We start from the raw sequence: 16,488 nt of genomic DNA, 5'->3' as shown, positions 1-16,488 counted from the left end.
TGCCAGACTTTTGCATCTGATTAGAGGAAGTATAGGACTGTCTTGCTCCTAAACTATACACATAATTGGCACTGACAATATTTTGCCATCAAAAAAGAATGGCTTGCTCCAAATATACATATTGCAAAATCCAGAAGGCTTTTGCACCTGGTTAGAGAAGTTCAGGACTGGCTTAAGTTTCTAATATAAATATAAAGACTTAAATGGTACTGAGAGGATGAGATATTTTGAAGAAAATAAAGATGTTGCAGAGAGCATTAACGCTGAATTGTCTCTCTCTCGCTCTCTCTCTCTCGGCTTGACTTCGCGAACGAAGATTTAAGAAAGGTGCAGTAGTCCACGTCTGCTGCAGGCTCGCTGGTGGCTGACAAGACCAATGCGGGACAGGCAGATCTGGCCACAGTGGCTGCAGGGAAAAGTCTGATTTGGGGTTGGTGCTGTAGCAGTACGATTCTTCCTCAATCTCCTTTTGTCCTCAAGACCAGCTATGTGTGCGTTCTCAAAGGAAGAAACAGCCTGGTGGATGGTGTGCCTCCATGCTTTGCGATCTGAGGCTAGGTCAGACCACTGGTGATGGTTAATGCAACAGGTACCAATGGATTTCTTCAAGGAGTCCTTGAACCTCTTCTTTGGTGCCCCTCTATTTCGATGGCCGGTGGAAAGTTCGCCATACAGGGCAATCTTGGGAAGGCGGTGGTTTTCCATCCTGGAGATATGCCCTGCCCAGTGCAGCTGCGTCTTCAACAGCAATGCCTCGATGCTTGTAACCTCCGCCCGCTTGAGGACTTCAGTGTTGGTCACAAAGTCACTCCAGTGGATGTTGAGGATGGTGCGAAGGCAGCGCTGATGAAAGCGCTCAAGGAGTCGCAGATGATGACGGTATAATACCCATGATTCGGAGCCATAGATGAGGGTTGTCATCACAACCGCTTTGTAAACATTGATCTTTGTGCCCCTTTTCAGATGCTTGTTGCTCCACACTCTTTTATGCAGTCAGACAAATGCACGGTTTGCCTTTGCCAGTCTATTATCAATCTCCTTGTCGATCTTGGCGTCTGAGGAGATGATGCAGCCCAGGTAGCTGAACTGCCGGACTGTCTTCAAAACTGATTCACCCACAGTGATGCAAGGAGGGTGATAATCTTCCTGGGGTGCAGGCTGGTGGAGAACGTCTGTCTTCTTCAGACTAACTTCTAGGCCGAATAGCTTGGCAGCCTCTGCAAAGCAGGACGTCATGTGCTGCAGAGCTGATACCGAGTGGGAGACAAGTGCAGCATCATCAGCAAACAGTAGCTCTCGGATAAGTTTTTCCATTGTCTTGGAGTGGGCCTTTAGTTGCCTCAGGTTGAACAGGCTGCCATCGGTGCGATAGCGGATGTAGACACCATCGTCATTATCTAAATCTACTGCGGCTCTTTGAAGCATCATGCTAAAGAAGATCGTAAAGAGAGTTGGCGCGAGAACACAGCCTTGCTTTACACCTGTGCCTATTGGGAAGGGCTCCGAGAGATCGTTGCAGTGTCTGACTTGGCCTCGCTGGTCTTCATGTAGCTGGATGACCATACTGAGGAACCTTGGGGGAAATCCTAAACGTTCCAAGATTTGCCACAGGCTGTTCCTGCTAACGGTATCAAAAGCTTTGGTAAGGTCAACAAAAGTCACATATAGACCCTTGTTCTGTTCCCTGCATTTCTCTTGGAGCTGCCTGAGAACAAATACCATGTCGGTGGTGCTCCTGTTAGCATTAAAGCCACACTGGCTCTCTGGGAGGAGTTCTTCTGCAATGGTGGGCACCAGTGTGTTCAGGAGTATTCTAGCAAGGATTTTGCCTGCGATGGAGAGCAGGGTTATCCCCTGGTAGATGGAGCAATCTGACTTTTCCCCTTTGTTCTTATGTAGAGTAATGATGATTGCATTGCGAAAGTCCTGTGGTAGTTTGCCTTGTTCCCAGCAGGTGACAAGTACTTTGTGAAGTGTGCTATGTAGTACTATGCCCCCATGCTTCCAGATCTCTGGTAACAAGAGGCTAATAACCCTGAAGGAAACATGAATACTCCTGAGTTTGTTTTTTGATGGAATGAGCCTATATCCAGGTCTCATTGGATGGACCTTTCTTGTAATATTGTAATGTTGTACTTCTTTATAAAGTACAAAAAGATTATATGACTCTTAGGCTGATAGCAGACGGGCGTTCTGGGGTGGGTGGGAAGTGGCTGAAAGCCACTCAAAAAGAGTCATCCCGGAGCCTCCCCATGGTACCAGGGAGGCGGCCCCATCCCATCCGTGTGGCAGCCAGGCGCTTCCAGACAGGGAGGTGCCTCAGAAGCCACTGCTTTGTGTTTCTTAAAGAGGCAGAGCACTCCTGAGCACAAGCGCTCCCACTGGGCTGCAAAGGGGGAAAAGCTGGAAACAGTTTGGGCAGCTTGGCGCTTCCACATTGCCAAGTTGTTTCATGTGTGCCCTTTCCCTTCCAGACAATGTGGAGGCGACTGGCAGCCAGCCCAAAAATTTGCCACCACTTCTGAAGTGGTAGCTTTTTGAGCTAGATGGATTGGCCTGGAGGACGGGGTGAGTGTGGGATGGGGACGGGAAGCAGATGTTGCTGTCTGCAATTATTTTGGGGCCGATTTCCGAGGTGTCACTGAGTCAGCCCAAAGTCTTTTATCAGCCTTAGAAAGGTTTTTTCTAAACATTGTTAGCTAGTATATCATAGTGTTTGTTTTTTGTATTGCCCCAACTGGGGATTGGCAACCCTAGAAAGATGACATATCTCAGGAAATGGTAACTGCTACTGAATCTGCGTATGATGGTTTCACTCTTTTTATGATGGTCAAGCAGGTTATTTTTATAATGACAAGCTACATAGGTCACATCCAATGCTCCCTCTAAGCTGTGGAGTCTTGTGAGCAAGTTTGTGAGCTACTGATATTAGAGTTGTAAGCTGCTGCATAAATTAGTTTGCTCTGGGGCCATTTTTCCTGAGCTAAGAAAAAATGTGTGAGCTGGAGGCTAAAAAACAGAGCTAACTCACACTAACTCAGCTTAGAGGAAACACTGGTCATATCATAGACAGATATTTTAGATGTCTACTCTGAAAACTAAAGAGTTGTGGCTCTCCAAGCTTTTGCTCAAAGCTCAGAAACTCAGAAAAGAACTCAGAAAAGTTCTTGATAATGTTTTTTTTTTTAGTTCGAGGCAGGTCTTCTGCACCATGGCTAACACTCCAGGTAAACAAATTGCTTTCAATCAATTGTTTAAACTGCATTGAATTCCAACTTTATACCCCTTTATGACAATGCTTTCCTAAGACTATTCAGAATCCTACTAGAGTCTTAGGCATACTCCTTGGAAACTTTTCTTAGAATTACACTGTTAGTATCTGACACCTCCACAACTCAGTTCTACATAAATCCAACATTACAAATTGAAAAAAGAAAGCAAATCAAGTAAATATATCTTTGTCTCCTGTTTTTTTATTGTATTCCAGTAAAGAATTTGGGTTTGCTAAGCAAAGGTTTGGAAGGGATAGGGACAGGAAATCCTCAGAGAGGACAGCTGATAACTCTAAATCATTCCGTTTTAATGAAAAGCTGCCTTACTCACTGGTGGGTTAAATAAATTTAACGTGGTGTACGAATAACAGAAAGACAATGGCAGCAAATGATGAAAAGAAATTACATGCCATAACATTCTCTAGAAATACTGCAAGCTTGTTTCTATAACTGTGTAGGGCTAGACATAGGTATCATATGAAAAAAAGACCTGCGTGCTTACATCCCATTTCTGTCCTTACAAATTTCTGATTTTTTCACAGCTATCTGAGAAAGATGTGATATTGTTGTTGTCTAAGCACATTTAAACTTCAGCTGAAATAACTGCCAAGTGATTCATGCCTATGTAGGTGAATATAACGATTGTATCTGGAGCCCCAGTGCGCCATTTTCATTTCACTTTAAATAAAAAACAAAATGTATCTATGTCAGTCAGTGCCCTTCTGCTGTACTCAGAGGTATCAAACAGGCTACAATTATGATTGTGAAGTGATTGTGTCACATTGGAGGAAGGTTTATTGCTTTCGAGTCTGCTAGGCAGTAACACATTCTGTTTCATATTACTCTTTATATCATTGTTTGGCTGTGACTAGAATAATCAAATGCCATCAAATGCTGTCAAATTCAATTTACCGTATTTTCCACTTTCTGCATTATATTTCCTGTTTTCCCTTTCTGTTGTGGCAGTTGAAATTGCGGCTGTAATCATCGGCTTTATTTACAAAACCAGCAGAGCGAAGCCATGTCTTGGACCAGTGTTTCTCAAACTGGGGTCTGGGGACTGCTGGGGGTTCATGAGTCCTTTCATAAGGACAAAGGGCAAGATGAAGCTATCTGGGTAAAATAAAAATGTGACATAGTTTTCTAGGAATTGGGGTTTGTGCGAGGAATTCTTTGCTTTAGAGGAAGGAGATGGAATCTGCTTCTCCCCCCTTTTTGAAGTGGAAACTCATAGAGCAGAGATGTTGAACTCATTTGTTATGAGGGCCAGATCTGACATAAATGCCACTTTGTTGGGTTGGGCCATGCATGCCATAAAATGTAACACGAGGTACTGAAGATATAAACTTTATGAAAGTTATTTCAGATTTAAAATGACAATAGCGGGTGTGATATGCAGAGGGGTAATAGATGTGGAAATATCAGTGTTCTAATTTGGTTGGTCCAATAAAAGTAGATACATAGATTTTGTTCTAAGTTTTGGATTTTGCTTGGACCAAATTGACTGCACAACTTTATGCTTCTCATGCTATCCAGTCTGACCACACAGGAAGAGGTTGTAAACATTCATGGGCCTTAGTACAACTCTCAACTACTTGGCTACAAATCATTGAGCAAGGAATATTTGCTTGAAAAACTGGCAAGAAAATGAACATGTCATAAGAGCTACCTGTAAATAAAGTAGTTTCTGATTATTCCATTGGATTTCTTAGGTGGTAACCATTTCACTTCAATAGATGTTGATCCAGTGGCTGTAACTACAGGTGGACTCAATTCTTTAGGGGGTGCTTCAGCAGTCTGCACATATGCCCGATCACCAACTCCACAGCCAACTGGAGGAAAACAAAATACTGCTCAATTAACTTTTTTCTCTGCAAAGGATGAAAAATAATATCCACAAACCAACATACATTTTTAATGCAAATATGCAAGCTTCATTGATACCATAATATCACAAAAGGTAAACCACAAAGACAAATAAATTAAAAGTCTTTGGAATTTACGTCCTCTTTCTTTTTATGTTTTGCACTGAGTGTCACATGTATGACTATCTGCCCACAGGACAGAAGTCTTGGGTGTGATCTCGATGCAAGGAGCTCCTGGTCCTCAGGGAATGAGTTCGTACCTGTGAGGCCAAGGTGACTGACCTGGAGAAGCAGAGACGGACAGTTAGGCACTCGGGAAAGACTCTTGGGGACTTATTAGATGAGCCCCACTCTGAACGTGGCGGCCCCGTTGCTGCCAGGGAGCATGAGGGTCAAGAGGGAACAGGGCACCGTGCTGAGGATAAGGGGAATGCACCCTCAGAAGGGACCTCTTCTTCAGTTGGTGAGCGGGAATCCTTTCATGCCAAGGAACTATCCGTGGGCAGGGAGAGAGGGGGGGTAGTTGGTAATTCGATCCTTAGGCAAGTAGACAGCTGGGAGGCAAAACCGTGTACTGACCATATGGTAACTTGCCTGCCTGGTGCGAAGGTAGCGGGCATTACGTGTGTAGCAGATAGACTGATAGACAGTGCTGGGGAGGAGCCAGTGGTAGTAGTGCATGTTGGCACCAACAATGTGGGGAAATGCAGTCATGAGGTCCTGGAGGAAAAATTTAGGCTGCTAGGCAGGAGACTTAAGACCAGGACCTCCAAGGTAGCCTTCTCAGAAGTGCTACCTGTTCCACGTGCAGGGCTGGAGAGACAGGCACAAATTAGAAGTCTCAATGTATGGATGAGACAATGGGGTGAGGAGGAAGGGTTTAAGTTTGTTAGGCACTGGGATGCTTTTTGGAACAAGCGAGAGCTGTACAAAAGAGACGGTCTCCACTTGTCCCCAGATGGAACCAGGCTGTTGGCGTTTAAAATCAAAAAGGTGGCAGAGCAGTTTTTAAACTAAATCTTGGGGGAAAGCCAACAGGAGATGAAATGTCTCTGGTTCAGGAGGACTCATCTCAAAGAGTTGAAGGGTTAGTTGTTACTTTTCTACCGGGTAATGGATCAGAGTTGCCCACTGAGATGATGACAAACAGTATGGACTGTCTGCCAAAGCCTCGAGGCGGCAGGAGGAAGGTTGCGGGGCTAGCTTGCCTGGGAAATTATAGATGTTTGTATACAAATGATAGAAGTGTTGGAAGTAAAGTTGGTGAGTTGGAATGTTTAGTGTTGGGAGAAAACATAGACATTGTGGGAATTTCAGAAATTTGGTGGAATGAGGAGAATCAGTGGGACACGGTGATATAAGTTATATCAGAAAGATAGTGAGGGAAGGGTTGGAGGTGGGATGGCTCTGTATGTCAGAGAGGGTATACAGTCCAGTAAGACTGAGGTCAGAGAATTAGATTCCCTTCTAGAAATGCTTTGGGTCGAAACAGAGGGCCCAAAAGGAAATTTAACTATGGGAGTTTATTATCGCCCACTAAATCAAAAGATAGAGGGCGATTATAATATGATGGAAGGATTAAAGAGAGTGGCTAAACGTAAAAACTGTGTCATAATAGGTGATTTTAACTACCCACAGATTGATTGGGTCAATATGTGTTTGGTCCAGAGAAAGAGATTGAGTTTGTAGATGCTCTCAATGACTGTGCTATGAAGCAGATGGTCTCAGAACCTACCAGGGGTGGGGCGATCCTGGATTTGGTCCTAAGTAATGCTCAAGACTTGGTGAGAGATGTAAAAGTGATTGCGCTGCTTGGGAGCAGTGACCATAACGTTATTGATTTCACCATTTGTATAAATAGAGAGTTGCCCCAAAAACCAGCACAACCACGTTTAACTTTAAAAGGGGTAAATTCTCTGAGATGAGGAGGCATGTGAAGAGGAAACTGAAAGGAAAGGTAAATACAGTCAAAAACCTTGGGGAAGCTTGGAGGCTATTTAAAACTACAATCCTAGAAGCTCAGATAAAATATATACCACAAGTTAGGAGAGGCACAAACAGGTATAAGAAAAGGCATGCATGGTTGACAAAGTAATGGAAGCTGTAAAAGGTAAGAAGGACTCCTTTAAGCGGTGGAAAGCTAGTCCGAGTGAGATTAATAAAGGGAATATAGGCTGTGGCAAATCAAATGCAAGACTGTGATCAGGCAGGCAAAAAGGGACTATGAGGAGCATATTGCAAAAAACATAAAGACCAACAGTAAAAATTTATTCAAATATATTAGAAGCAGGAAACCAGCCAGGGAGGCAGTGGGGCCCTTGGATGAGCAAGGGGTCAAAGGATTACTGAAGGAGGATAGGGAAATGGCTGAGAAGCTGAATGCATTTTTTGCCTCCGTCTTCACTGTGGAAGATGAGAAGTGTTTGCCCGCTCCAGAACCACTTATTTTGGAAGGGGTGTTGAAAGACCTGAGTCAGATTGAGGTGACAAGAGAGGAGGTCCTACAACTGATTGACGAATTAAAAACTAATAAGTCACCAGGTCCGGATGGCATACATCCAAAAGTTCTGATATTACTCAAAGCTGAACTTGTGGATCTTCTGACAAAAATATGCGATCTTTCATTGAAATCTGCCTCCGTTCCTGAGGACTGGAAGGTAGCAAATTTCACCCCATCTTTAAAAAGGGTTCCAGAGGAGATCCAGGAAATTACAGGCCAGTCAGTCTGACTTCAATACCGGGAAAGTTGGTAGAAACGATTATCAAGGACAGAATGAGTAGGCACATGGATGAACACGAGTTATTGAGGAAGACTCAGCATGGGTCCTGTAAGGGAAGATCTTGCCTCACTAACCTGCTACATTTCTTTGAGGGGGTGAACAAACATGTGGACAAAGGAGACCCAATAGACGTTGTTTACCTTGACTTCCAGAAAGCTTTTGATAAAGTTCCTCATCAAAGGCTCCTTAGTAAGCTCAAGAGTCATGGAGTAAAAGAACAGGTTCTCTTGTGGATAAAAAACTGGCTAATTAATAGGAAGCAGAGAGTGAGTATAAATGGGCAGTCTTCACAGTGGAGCATGGTAAGCAGTGGGGTGCCTCAGGGCTCAGTACTGGGTCCCATGTTCTTTAACTTGTTCATAAATGATTTGGAGTTGGGAGTAAGCAGTGAAGTGGCCAAGTTTGCTGATGACACTAAATTGTTTAGGGTAGTGAGAACCAGAGAGGATTGTGAGGCACTCCAAAGAGATCTGTTGAGGCTGGGTGAGTGGTCGTCAACGTGGCAGATGAGGTTCAATGTGGTGAAGTGCAAAGTAATGCACATTGGGGCCAAAAATCCCAGCCACAAATACAAGTTGATGGCAGGTGAACTGGCAGAGACTGACCAAGAGAGAGATCTTGGGGTCTTGGTAGATTACTCACTGAAAATGTCAAGACAGTGTGCGATTGCAGTAAAAAAGCCCAACGCCATGCTGGGAATTATTAGGAATGGAATTGAAAACAAATCAGCCAGTACCATAATGCCCCTGTATAAATTGATGGTGCAGTCTCATTTGGAATACTGTGTACAATTCTGGTCACCGCACCTCAAAAAGGATATTATAGCGTTGGAAAAAGTCCAGAAAAGGGCAACTAGAATGATTCAAGGGTTGGAACACTTTCGCTATGAAGAAAGGTTAAAATGCTTGGGGCTCTTTAGCTTGGAGAAATGTCAACTGCGGGGTGACATGATAGAGGTTTACAAGATTATGCATGGGATGGAGAAAGTAGAGAAAGAAGTACTTTTCTCCCTTTCTCACAATACAAGAACTCGTGGGCATTTGATGAAATTGCTGAGCAGTCGGGTTAAAACGGATAAAAGGAAGTACTTCTTCACCCAAAGTGTGATTAACATGTGGAATTCACTGCCAGAGGAGATGGTGGCGGCTACAAGCATAGCCAGCTTCAAGAGGGGTTTAGATAAAAATATGGAGCAGAGGTCCATCAGTGGCTATTCGCCACAGTGTGTATATATATATGTGTGTGTGTGTGTGTATATATATATATATATATATATATATATATATATATATATATATATATATATATTTGAACACTGTGTGACACAGAGTGTTGAATTGGATGGGCCATTGGCCTGATCCAACATGGCTTCTCTTATGTTCTTATATATATTAAAAGTATATATTATTGTCTTATCTTTCTGTTTCTTCTCAGGTTATGGTCTATGTAACAATACACCACTTAATACTCTGCTGACATAGTTTTTTAGAATTAAGACAAAAACTGAAGCAGCTAAAAATTACAAACAAGATAGAGCTGAACAATTCTGGAAATAATACATTTGAAATAACAACCTAAGTTTTCAAAATTACTCTAAAAATCTTCAGTTGATCCTCCCCAATAGAATCTATGCCATTTCCAACAGATCAGAATCCTGAAGTTCAATATTAATAGTTTTTGTGGACTTACACCAGTGCAAGTCACATATACCTTATTAACAGGTATCTTTAGATGACGTTTCAGACATTCCTTATAAAACTAAATAAGAGAATAATATTTATGGCTTTTATATAAATAAAATACTAATAAAATTGCTGATGTAATGGCATGGATATCATCATAGGTGTACTAGAACATTTGAAAAAACTGTTTTATGCTTTTCATAATGCATTTGATAAAAATAAGTATGTTCGCTCAGATGCTAACGTTTTAAATTTTCTTTTAAAATATTCATGATATAATATGGAGAAATGTAAAATGCACCACTCAGTGTCAGGCTTTGCTTTTACTAGGTAAACATTTCACTTCAATTTTGAAATAAGATGTTATCTGTTTTGCTGAACAGAATCTATTTTGCAAAACTGCACTGTCTGCTGATCACAAAAGAGAATTACTTAATGTCTTACCGTCCTGGCAGGCTTGTATTCTTATCTCATACTGTGTATATGGATCCAGACCATTCAAAAGAGCAAAATTTGGCTGCCCAACTGATTTTATAAGGGGTGAGGTACTGCTGGCATTTAGTAATATGTTATATTTCAAAGGCATATTGGTCTTAAACAATCCTGTTGTAAAACAGACAAAATTGCACAGGATAACTAATGTAGAACAGATGCAACATTTCTGATTTAAGAGTGTCTGGCATACATGGGAGCTCTGTATGTATCAGGGGCACAACATTTAAGACACATTTTCTAATATTTGCATCACATTTACACTTACGTGCAGGGCTTTTTTAGTAGAAAAAGCCCAGCAGGAACTCATTTGCATATTAGGCCACACACCCAGACATCACCATTGTTACACATAGGGTTTTTTGTAGAAAAAGCCCAGCAGGACCTCATTTGCATATTAAGCCACACACCCAGACATCACCATTGTTACACATAGGGCTTTTTGTAGAAAAAGCCCAGCAGGAAATCATTTGCATATTAGGCCCCACACCCCCTGACACCAAGCCATCTGAAACTGCGTTCCTGCTAAAAAAGGCCCTGCCTACGTGTAACTTCAAAATTACTTGCATTTGTAAATCAGTCACCAGAGATTAATCTCCCCAGGTGGAACTTTTATGTCTTACATATCTTCTTTTATATCTTATATAACGTATCTTCAGGATGGTTTCTCCTGGTATGTCCTTCAAAGAGCCTTGCAGTCTATGGATCAACATTTTCAGTTGATCCCTGTTTCAAAAGATATCCACTTAGCCTCAACCAGAGCCTTTTCAGCTATAGCACTGGCCTGGTGGAACACTCTCCCAAGCGAGATCCATGTCTGTTACAATAAAACAGAGATGTTCCTCCAGGTTTATGATTGAGGCAGTGCAAGTTCATCTGGGATGGCTTCCCCCTGCTGTGTTATGTTTTGTCATGCCTTGTTATGGTTGATCTTGTTCTGTTTCAACACCCACTCACTTGCCTTTGTACTTGTTACCATCTACTGTTACATCAATGTGGGAGTGGATGTATTCATTTGTATTACTGGCTGCCATCTCATTGTGTAGTGCAGGGGTGTCAAATTCATTTGTTATGAGGGCTGGATCTGACATAAATGAGACCTTGTTGGACTGGGCTGAGTTGAACTGGGCCAAGTGTGTACCTATTTAAGATTAGGAAGCAGACATATAAACTTTTTAAAGGACACAGACAAACACAATTAATTTTTTTTTTAAAAAAAAAACCCTTAAAAATAAAACATGCTTAAAACATTAGCACTTGTTGGTCTGAAAAGTGCTTTCTTTGTATTTCTCCCATGGGATTCAGGGAACTGGGCAAAGAAAGCTCTGGCCCTTTCCCTCCCTCCCCAGGGGACTAGGAGGTGGAGGTGCCTCAGCCAATGGAGGAAATAGAGGTTTTGCTGTGTAACTCCTGTGCGGTTGAGCAAGCCTTACAAAGCAAGCAGAAAGAAGCAAGAGAGAGGGAGAAGGAAGCAAACAAGAGTCAGTTGCTTGGGGGGCTGATAGGAACCTTCCAGGGGCCTGATTCAGCTCCCGAGCTGCATGTTTGTCACCCCTGGTCTAGTGGTTGATTGATTATATATAGTATTTTAGAGATTATTTTATATTTAAGTTAACTGTTGTTTATATTTTTAAATCTACATTGCTGTAACTTGCCCTTAGCCTTGCTGTGTGGGAGAAGGCGTTAGAAATCATATAAATAAACACATAAATAATAACTTCCAATACCAACTGAAACACAGTTCTTATCAATGGGTAACTATCACACTGTTGGCTGAAATCAATCAAAGATATGTCATAAAATAATGAGACAACAAATGATTAACATGCATGTGCAAATCAGCTGAGCTAGAAATACTCTAACTGTCCTGAATTCCAAGCATGCTGTAAACAGATGACATGAGAATGGTATACATACTTCTGTTCTATCAGTCTGTGTGAGTGTGTGTGTGTGTGTGTGTGTAAAGTGCTATCAAGTCACAGCTGACTTATGGCAACTCCAGCAAGGAGCTTTCAAGACAATGAGAATAGGAGGTGGTTTGCTATTGCCTTTCTCTGCTGACTATCGCTTCCAAGTACCAATCCTGCATCACTTCTGAGATCTGACAAGATTGGGCTATACCACACTGCCTTCCCTTCTAACTCTATCAATCTGTAGGATACAAAAAGTAGTTGTCTTCAGTAATTAGTTAGTACCATCCCTCTGGCTTTTGTTGGGAGTTCTCTTTGAGCACTTTCAGCAGAAGAACAGTACATCTGGAGTCGTAGGTTGTGGGATCTGTAGGAGAGGATTGCTATATTTGGTACTTAGCATGCTGTTACTCATTCTGTAGCACAACTAAAGGTTGGCCAATTGTTGCTATTAGTCTCAGGAAGTAGTGCATGAGAGCAAAAGGTATGAGAGTGGAAAGTGTGTAGGTTGTAGAAGACAAGCAGGAGATGTGGTACTCACTGCTTGCCTACTCTCTGGCCCATCTTATGGCATATGGTGCCTTCTGATTCAATCTTGAACATGTGAAGCTGCCTTATATTGAATCAGGCCATTGATCCATCAGAGTCAGGATTGTCTACTCAGCCTGGCAGCAGCTCTCCAGGGTCTCAAGCAAAGGTCCTTTACATCACCTTTAACTGGAGATGCCAGGGATTGAACTTGGGACCTTCTGCAAGTCAAGCAGATGCTCTACCACAGATCCCCTCTCCTATCTTGATGTTGTGAAATATCAGGTTGTAAGGAATATGATCTTTGCAATACATGAATTACTTTCAGAAGAAATTATGGACCTAGCTTCCTTGCCCAAGACTTGGATAGAAGTTGACTATATTATTCTGTCTCAGTTGATTCTTTCTGGATATATGATACGTCACCAGCTCTAAACTAGAGGATAGGAAAGTGATGATGGCTATAATTCTTTGTGATACTTTTTTTCCTTTTGCAGAGTCCCAGTGCAGACAGCAGCTAGCTTTTATTTATAATATTTATTCATTCAAATATTTATATCCCATCTCTATCACCAACAATAGTGGCTCAAGGCAGAACAGAAAGCTTTAACTGTATATACTTCCAGTCTGTGTTAAGCATCAGGAGCAGGATAGGTCATCTGCCAGTTTACCATTCAACTTGCTAGCAGGTGCCCTAGGTAAGTTGACAAAAGCTGATTGTGCTTTGCTGATCCACACTATTGTACACCTGAGACTGCACTGCTGTAACACACTCTATGCGGGACTTCCCTTGAAGACATCTCAAAAACATCAGACACAGCAAAAAAGCGGTACATGCCGTATGAAATTAGTAATACCTGTATTGAAAGAGCTTTTTGGCTACCTATTTCCAGTTCAATTTAAGATGCTGGTTCTTACCTTTGAAGCTCTTCATGACTTGAGGAGCACATATCTCAAAATCTATCTCTCTTGTGCACCACCAGCACCTTGCCAAACAGCTTCTATTCACCATTACCACTTACAGGATGATAAGACCTATGCTCAGCTATGTATTTCACTACAAGGGGTGTGCATTCAATTTGGCCAAACCGAATACAACCCCAGATAACAACTGATTCAGCTGTATTTGATGCCCAAAATCCAAAAAGATTGGATCAGGGTTTCCCACTCTATGGGACCCCAAATTGGTAGACCTCATTCCTCATTGTTTTACAATCTTTTCATTTATTACAAAACGCAGGGCAATGGAACCCTGGCAATCTCCTGTCCCAGTCTGTTTCTGAAATGATGTTTCAGTTTTGTGAATCTTGATTTCAGATTTGTGTCCATTCATCCTTGTGTCCATCCACAAGGGTACTGGGTTCAGCTGCTGGACAGTAGTTGACAGGGTTATGACACTGGGCTGGTCACTATAAGGTTGGCACAGGGCTCTGCTGCTTAACACCAGTGCATTCAGTGCACTGTTTCTGTGCTGCGGTCCTTGTAGAAAGAAACCCCACCCCAGTTTGTAATTCAGAGAGGTTCTCAGATTTGAACTAAGGTCCTTTGAGTGGCATTGGCACTGCCACAGTGGCACTTGTTCTGCTGGGCACATAGCACTGTTATGCTCCTTGCAGACAAGCATCCTCACCATGATTGACTTTCCTCTGCAGAGATTCAAGTTCAAAACCTTTAATGGCATAAATGCAGAGATTCTCTAGGAGAATCTGACTGCTGCCTATGTTTGCACATTTTCCCCATCATTGGAAACAATGAGGAATTGGGGCAACCAATTTGGGGTTTCATAGAATGGGAACCTCTGTTCCAGTCTTTTTGAAACTTTGGAGTTCTCTGGGGGGAGAGGTTCCTGCAGATGCTCTGCAATTTTTACTTGTATTTTTTGGTTACAGTCTATTGGACCCCCCAGAATTTTGGGATTCCTGAAAAATCCAGATACTGATATGGTACTCAGAGCCATAATTTTTTGGAAATCCTGAAATTTTCCAGGTTCAATAGACCTAAGCCGAAAAATGCCCATTAAAAAGTACCGGCCCAATCCTGGGGTTGGCTTGACTTCCTCTGAAGCCCCATTAAACGGAGCTGCAGGAGGAGGCAATGCAGAGCTGTGCCGGCAAGGAGTGATAGGCTCCCCATGAGCACAGCCAATCCTGGCTGGGCTGTCTTCTTTTGCTGCCAGGTTTAAACCAACAGCAGGAGAAGGCAGCACAGAGCTGCATCTGTAGGGAGTGATGGGCTCCTTGCAGGCACAGCAATTCCAGCTGGGCTACCTTCTTCTGCAGCCCTGCTTACACTGGGTGGCAGGAGAAGGAAGCACAAACCTGTACCTGCCTGCTATCTGCTCCCGCCTCTTCATTGTTTTCAGATCTACACAAAATATATCTGGGATTTTCTTTGGATTTTTTTGGGTTTGTTTTCCCAAGGAAACTTGGTTACATTGGAAAGCCGAAATATAGCAAAAAAAAAAATACTGGTGAGGTATTTTTCAGGTATAATTTTGGCTCTAGTAGATCCAAATGCATACCCCTATTGCTACACTTGCCTTGTGCCTTTGTACCATATCTGCTTCAGCTACTGATAGCTTTGAAAATGAGAGAAGTAAATGTTCATGGGAAATGTGGAAGTCAGAATAGCTCACTGGTTTAAAAATATGTTTCAAGTCTGAAACTACCACAATGATGTTTTGAACAGTGAATGGAATGAATTGGGCAGATTTATTGAAGTCAGCTGGGAAACCACACGACTTAGTTAGTTCCAGAATTCATAAATTTGTGTCAGAATAAAAGGAACAGTAAAAGCACAACTCAACCAATTTCTCCTAAGTGCAAATGGCAGTTTTGTTATTTGGTGTCAAAGTTACCGTGAGCACAATGACAACCTGCCATAACGCATTTTCATGTTCACTAAAGAACAAGGATTTAGTTGGTTAATATTCCCAGCAATACTCCTTTTCATAATTTACAACAACTAGATGCTGATAGGTTATTTAACATTTATGAAGTTAAGATGTAATCAGAAAACCCTGATTATCTTTACAAATAAAAAAAGTTAAATTATTCCACTTTTTCCTCCATGACTTCATTTAACAGCAGGTGCAGACTCTGCAACAGAACAAGTCAATCAAATAATAAATTGGGGTGTGTGTGTGTCCCCCTCTTTCCCTCTGCATGTGGACAATGAATAATAAGCAAGTTTGTGAAGAATTTGCAAAATTACTGCAAAGCTAAGGTATCTCAAAAATAAAAAATATATATATAAGGAAGCATAGTTAAAAAGTAAACAGTTGTTTTAGAAGCTAATGATCTAAGATACTGCAGAACTCAGTTGGTAAAAAGCTATTGATTTAATTTGAAATCCTGAAAAACATAGTGCTCTAGGATCACTTCTCTTGCATTTCAGAGCTTTCAGTTCAGTTATAGTCTTCCTGTACTTTATTAAATATTTAACATATAGGCTTAATTTCACCAACAATATAGGATTAAAAATATAAGAAGATATTGGATTTAGATCCCGCCCTCTACTCCGAAGAGTCTCAGAGCGGCTCACAATCTCCTTTATCTCCCCCACAACAGACACCCTGTGAGGTGGGTGGGGCTGGAGAGGGCTCTCACAGCAGCTGCCCTTTCAAGGACAACCTCTGCCAGAGCTATGGCTGACCCAAGGCCATTCCAGCAGGTGCAAGTGGAGGAGTGGGGAATCAAACCCGGTTCTCCCAGATAAGAGTCCACACACTTAACCACTACACCAAACTGGCTCTCCAGCTATGTATGTCATCCACAAGGCCAGTATATATGGATGGTTTTGTGTGTATTCACTTAAGAACGTAAGAACATAAGAGAAGCCATGTTGGGTCAGGATAATGGCCCGTCCAGTCCAACACTCTGTGTCACACAGTGGCCCCAAAAAACCCCAAGTGCCATCAGGAGGTTCACAAGTGGGGCTAAAAGCCCTTCCACTTTGCC

General features: G+C 42.1%; 1 protein-coding gene across 1 annotated transcript in view; it reads right to left on the bottom strand.

Annotated features, from left to right (window-relative positions):
* USH2A (usherin) overlaps positions 1 to 16,488 on the bottom strand; it is a 1,244,521-nt gene that overhangs the window by 164,217 nt on the left and 1,063,816 nt on the right. The window contains exons 59-60 of the mRNA XM_060246775.1: positions 10,044 to 10,202; positions 4,942 to 5,104 (exon numbers count right to left, since the gene is read on the bottom strand). Coding sequence (XP_060102758.1) covers positions 4,942 to 5,104; positions 10,044 to 10,202 — 322 coding nt within the window. The remainder of the gene's footprint in view (positions 1 to 4,941; positions 5,105 to 10,043; positions 10,203 to 16,488) is intronic.

The sequence above is a fragment of the Heteronotia binoei genome, chromosome 1, assembly GCF_032191835.1.
Source record: "Heteronotia binoei isolate CCM8104 ecotype False Entrance Well chromosome 1, APGP_CSIRO_Hbin_v1, whole genome shotgun sequence".
In the NCBI taxonomy this organism is placed as follows: domain Eukaryota; kingdom Metazoa; phylum Chordata; class Lepidosauria; order Squamata; family Gekkonidae; genus Heteronotia; species Heteronotia binoei.
This window is presented reverse-complemented; position numbering and strand designations above follow the sequence as displayed.